The sequence below is a fragment of the Pinus tabuliformis genome, chromosome 5_2 (assembly GCF_031772625.1).
Source record: "Pinus tabuliformis cultivar Carrire ecotype Pingquan chromosome 5_2, CPIR1, whole genome shotgun sequence".
In the NCBI taxonomy this organism is placed as follows: Eukaryota; Viridiplantae; Streptophyta; class Pinopsida; order Pinales; family Pinaceae; genus Pinus; species Pinus tabuliformis.
The window spans coordinates 958,167,026-958,173,025 of NC_142306.1; the positions used below are offsets into that span (position 1 = coordinate 958,167,026).

General features: G+C 36.5%; 1 protein-coding gene across 1 annotated transcript in view; it reads left to right on the top strand.

Annotated features, from left to right (window-relative positions):
* LOC149162464 (malate dehydrogenase, mitochondrial-like) overlaps positions 1–4,993 on the top strand; it is a 40,572-nt gene extending 35,579 nt beyond the window's left edge. Inside the window, exon 7 of the mRNA XM_089437277.1 lies at positions 4,484–4,993. Coding sequence (XP_089293403.1) covers positions 4,484–4,624 — 141 coding nt within the window. The 3' untranslated portion in view covers positions 4,625–4,993. The remainder of the gene's footprint in view (positions 1–4,483) is intronic.
* Positions 4,994–6,000: the final 1,007 nt, after the last annotated feature.

Here is a 6,000-nt window from a genome sequence, read left to right on the forward strand (position 1 = left end):
CTTACCATATTTCATCATCGGGATCAATTCCAGACGATTTTCTCTTGGTTCCATTGCATTTCGACGATCTTTGTAAAACAATGTTATTAACAAGCATATTTTAATTAATTACATTTAAGGTGTTGTTTTGGGCTAATTACTTGGAGAAACACTTTAGTGTAATAACTCATTGGAATTGGGGCAAAAAGATCTATAGGGCAAGATGATAAAAAAGAGCTTTGGGTGGCCAATGTGACCATAGAGGCATTAAAAGTAAGCATTTTGACCAATGTAGGCATTTTGCGGCATTAAAAGTGACTTCAATTAGTTTATAAAAGTCATTTTATTAAATAAAGAAAGGAAAAGTTCTTTTAAATATTTAATTGGAGGGAAAAGGTAAATGAGTTATAAAAAGGGAAATGAGGGGGTCTCTCATTCTAACATTTTCCATTTGAGAATATTTTTTTGGAGAGCTCTTGGAGAAGGGTCTAGGGTTTTGGAAATCTTAAGTCTGGTTGTTAGTTTTGGTGTTGGAACTATACACCCTAGCTAGTTTGAGAAGCGATATCACTTAGATTTAGCCATTGTGCTTCAATGAAGAATGAGATTTGAAGAAGATAAGGAGGTAACAGTGCTATCCATTGATTTTATCTTTTAATATGGGTTTTCTTCACCCTTGAACAGATTGTGAACACCCATTAAAGAGGATGGGATTCGGGACTTGAAAAGGGGGAGTTTACTGCCATAGAGGCCAAGCCATTCCTAGTTTTGCGGGTCAAAGTCCTGTGGGAATAGGACTAGTTTTCCACTACTGTACGAGGGTTGAGTTCTTCTTTTATTACCTGCCAAAGGTTCCATACTCAAATTCTGGGTGTGTTTTCCTGTGTTGACTGAGTTTTGCCTCAAAGGAAAGCCAAATTCACAGTCGCTGTAGCAGAGTTTGTGGCCGAAATTGTCCCTCAGTTGCTGGCCATATTATAATTATTTTGTGGAAGAAATGAGTCTGCTGACCCTTCTCTGTTAGTTCCATAAGCTGGGTCATCTTCTTTTTGCTGGTGTGGACTGAACAAAGGTCTAAACCCTCTCGTTGCTGGCTGCTTACCTCTCTGGGCACAAATACTCATGTAAATTGACAAGAATGAGTGGCTGTACCTCTCATTTGTTCATGGGACTGATATGTATTGAGATGGCAGCGTTCAGTCTACAAAAAAGTGCACTCATGTAACATATTCGTGGCTGTAGCAGAGGGCAGAGAAATTACATGGGGTCATTTTCCTGAGGTCAAAATGGCTGAAGTTGCACAAGGGACTGATCATTAAACTGAAGATATATCACTGTGTATACCAGGTTCGACTGATCATTAAACTGAAGATATATCACTGTGTATACCAGGTTCGACTGATCATTAAACTGAAGATATATCACTGTGTATACCAGGTTCTTCGTATCACTGTTTACCATCATTTTATGTACATATATCAGCTCTCAGATTTAGTATATTGTGGTGTTTATTACTGCTGGTTTCTTCACAACCTTGCGACTGATATTTGGAGGCTACTCACTGAAATAAGTCCCATGTTCCACTAGTTTCTTTTTTCACTGTGTTCTTTAATGTTAAATCAGAAAGGGAGTGTTTATGCTTGAATATATTATGATCTTGACTTTGTATCAACATTGTATACATTTCTGGGCATAATAGAAATCAGTCAAAGACATTTGAATGCTTCTTCATGGGGTGTGTTGATTACTGTGCATGATTATTTGAGAACAAATATCTAAAAGTCACTATCACACATAATATGCAAACCGTTTGTTAAAATATCACAGTAAACCAGACCTTATAAACTCAGAACTTTTGTGGGCTTTTCAAGAGATATCCGGGTGGGTATGTTACAAAGGGATTGTAAGAGAAGGTCTAGGGGGATCAATTTGGAATATCATATACAGAGTAGCTGTAGGATGTACTAGGGATTGAAAATTGAGTAATATTTACCTTTTCCTTCGCTGACATTTTAGATTTATTTTTCTACAATAAAGGCAACACTCGAACCTTGCCATCTCTTCTCATTTTGTCGTGATGGTCCCTGAACGAACTTAGAGGAGATCGCTTTTTTTAGCAAGAAATAAGATCATCTTCCTTTTTGCAATCTGGTTTTTGATGGCCTTTGGCTAATGTCATTTTCTCCATTTATTTCAAATGAGAGAAGTATCATATATGTGCTTGTAAAATTATCTTATCTCTAGAGGTTTTCGATATTCTGAATATCAGATTATATCTGTGCTTGTTTTCTTTGAATTATAAAGAGAAATTTCAATGGAAAATAATTTGTTAACCATGACTTGGCTTGAGAATTGCCAATTGAGACACATGATTTTTTTCACAAAATGTCAGCAATTCTATAAAGGATATCAGGTGCATGCTTGTAAGAACACAGGATTTATGCTGTTCATCCTCCATAGCAACATGGAAATATTTGTTGTTTCTCTGCATATGCCATAAATATCTGATTATGGAAGTAACATCGCTGTTCCTACTTTATTGCTGATATGTGAATATGGCTGGATCAAAGCTTTCACTGAATGCATAGGGTTATAGAGAATACCAAGTAAATATCATTGAAAGGGTAATTAATATTGAGAATAATAACAATGTTCTCATCAGCGCTGCTTTAAACGAAACACTGGTCATGGTGTAGAGCTGTCTTTTTTAAAGGAGTCAAGATAATAATATAAATTAGCGTTGCGAAAATCGCGCGTTTTTTTTGGCATGGTGATTGAATTGGAGGTTTTTTTTCAGAATGGAAAATTTGCCAAAAAATCGCCAAGATTTGTTCCAAAATGAAAAAAATCCCTCTTTGGACCCTTGCCAATTTTATCCCAATCACGATTTTTGCAACATTGATATAAATTCTAAATTTTCCACCTCTGTTCTTTTATTATAATCAGAACTGCAAAATAAAGCTCCTTAGATCTCTGTGTCATCTCCTTTTATTGTATTATGTGATATGTAGATTTGTGCAGTGTTTAAGATTCGGCCAGCTCGGAACCGACTCAGCCGAGTTGGTCCGAGTCAAGGCCTCACCGGGTTGACTCGGCCAGTGAACTGGTTCGGCCGACCAAGTTATTATCGAGCCGGCCGAGTTGTCTAACAACTCGGTCGGCTCGGCCAAGTCCGAACCTATTCGGCGGGGTTGGATGACAGCGGCCGTGAACAAAAAAACAATGATTTTTTTTTACTTTTTTGCTTTTGAGGGACTCCAAAGTTTTCACTATGATACTTTAATGGTTTTTTGTCCCTAAATAAGTTTATCTCGCTTGATCTTGAGAGGTTTGTTTAGGTGGTATCACATATGTAATAGAGATTTCTTAAGGGATAGCTTCATTCTTCTTCAAAACCTTCCAATAGGTTCTTTGCCCCCTTCTTAAAGCAAACCTGACTTTGTGGCCCCAACCTTGGCCCTCCAAAGATGAGCATCGAGCCTTGAGTTGATTCCACGTGATGCTACACCCCTTGATGAGCCTCCAAATGCTAAAACACTAAACTTAAAAGCTTGGACGTTGGACTATTTGATGATATGCCCAAATGGACTGAAGATGCCCCCTGGCTGGCCTTGACCCTATTTTGGTGGATGGTGCCTTCTTCGAAAGCACAGATGAGGATGGTTATCATTGAGATGACTTAGGAGGGCTAGCACATCCCTCTTTGATGCCAATGCTTACCCTTAGGGGTGCCATGTCACTCACATGCTTGAAAAGGGTGACATAGGGTCTGTCCTAGATGACATCATCGTGGAGGATGCACCTTTTAAAGATGTACACATGCACTTTGGGACTTTCTTGGAGTGAGGAACACTCTTGGACCCTTGTATTAGTTCCTTGATGACTTACAATCTATTTTGGAGGATAACACCATTTCTAGCCTCTTTGGTTATGTGTTTTTGTTTTGATCTCTATATCATCATCATGAATGTACATTGTATTGGACAGTGTGCTGGGTGCCATTTTGATATAATGGATATATTCATGAGCCTACTTTGATCATATGTTGTCTTCTATCTATATTCTAATGCTGTGTTTGGAAACATGAATGAAAATCTTTAAAATTATGTTTTTTTTTTTATAATAAAAAAATATATTTAATGTTTTTTTACAACGACTGAGTCAATGAAATCGAGCCGACGGAGTCAATACCCAGTCGGAGTTGGAGTTGGAGTTGACCCTCGGACGAGGCGGAGTTTTAAAACATTGGATTTGTGGCACCTCAATTTTATTTGAATTAGGACCTGCATGTTAGCAATGAGGATATCAATAATGTGAAGTTGATTAATTAAGCTAGTTTTATTACGAGAATATTATCCTTTACGTAATTTGCCAGGTCTGGTTTTGAGTTGAAATTTTATTATGTATTTCGTGTAATATTATTTCACAACTTAAAAATAATTTTCCTTCCATCTACGCCGGAAAATCATAGAGTAACATGGTGATTTGATGATTGTCTCCGCAGGTAAGACTGGGTGAAAAAGGTGTTGAAGAAGTATTGGGTTTGGGTTCCCTTTCCGAGTATGAGAAACAGGGGCTAGAAGGACTGAAATCAGAGCTGAAGTCTTCCATTGAGAAGGGGATTAAGTTTGCGAGTGAGAACTGAGATTGCCCTTTTTTGGTACTAATCAAGTTTTGTTTGTTACGTTGAGAGTAGCTGGGATGTGTCCTGCAATTTTTATCTTCTCATTTATTTAAGCACCCTGGGTCATTTGAAGAGGATGCAAAAGTCCTCTAACCTTGTCCTTTGCTGACATTTTAGATTTATTTACAGCAATAAAGGCCTCACTGAAGCCTTGCCATCTCTGCTCATTTTTTCATGGTGGTACCTAACAATGGTACTCGAGAGAGCTATTTTTTGAGCTAGAAATAAGATCGTCATCCTTTTTGCAATTTGGTCTTTGATAACCTTTAGCTAATGTCTTTTTCTCTTATTTAATTCAAATAAGAAAAGGATCTAGTAAATTATCTCTTTCTCTTATTTAATTCAAATAAGAAAAGGATCTAGTAAATTATCTCTTTAGGCTTTCCAATATTCTGAATATCAGATTATTTCTGTGCTGCTTTTGTTTGAATGATAAATAGAGAAATTTCAATGGAAAATAAAATGTTAACCAAATTCTAGAGCAAAGAGTGAGATCATTGAAGTTAGAATGACTGGGCTTGAGAATTGTCAATTGAGATACTTTATATGATTTTTTCATAAAGGATGCCAAGTGCATTCTTGTAAGAGCCCAGGATTTATGCTGTCAACCCTCCATGACAATATGGAAATATTCAAATTTCCACCTAACGCATAGGGTCATGGAGATCACCGGGAAATAGTATTGAAAGGGTTAGTATTTTTAACAACTTATCAGTGCTTAGACGAAACGATGGTCATGATGTAGAGCCATGTCTTTTGGCAAAGGGGCAAGATAATAATATCGATTTTAAATTTTCCACCTCTATTCTTTTACTATAATAGTTCTGAGAGTTGCTACTATTTTTGCTTCAGTCCATTTTAAGTGGTATCTAAAGTTTACGTGCTGTGTTTTTCAGAGTCGAAAGCATGTTTTCTAAAGTGCTGTTATCATTTTCCATTAGCATAGTCTAAATGTTCCAAATTTTTGTTTCTAGCATGTTTTTTCGATGAGTTTTGCTTTGAATCTCATTTAAAATTGATGGAATGATAATCTGAGGTGTTGAATATGTACAGACCAAGTGCCATGGGTTTTCAGGCTCTGAATCTGTTTATGCATTCAAAAATGCATTTCAAGAAATTTAAAATTAATATTCTCATCAAGATTTGTATCGCAGGATTCCAGTGGAAAAAGGTATAAACATAGAACTTCACCTTTTCCATTTTCTGTGTTTTCATTCTCTAGTTTTAAGAAAGTAACCAGAAAAGAAAAATAAGAAAAATATATTTCAAAGAAAGGTAAAGAAATTTGGATACAGGAAAAATAGAAGAAAATAATTAAAGAAATGCAGAAAGACACA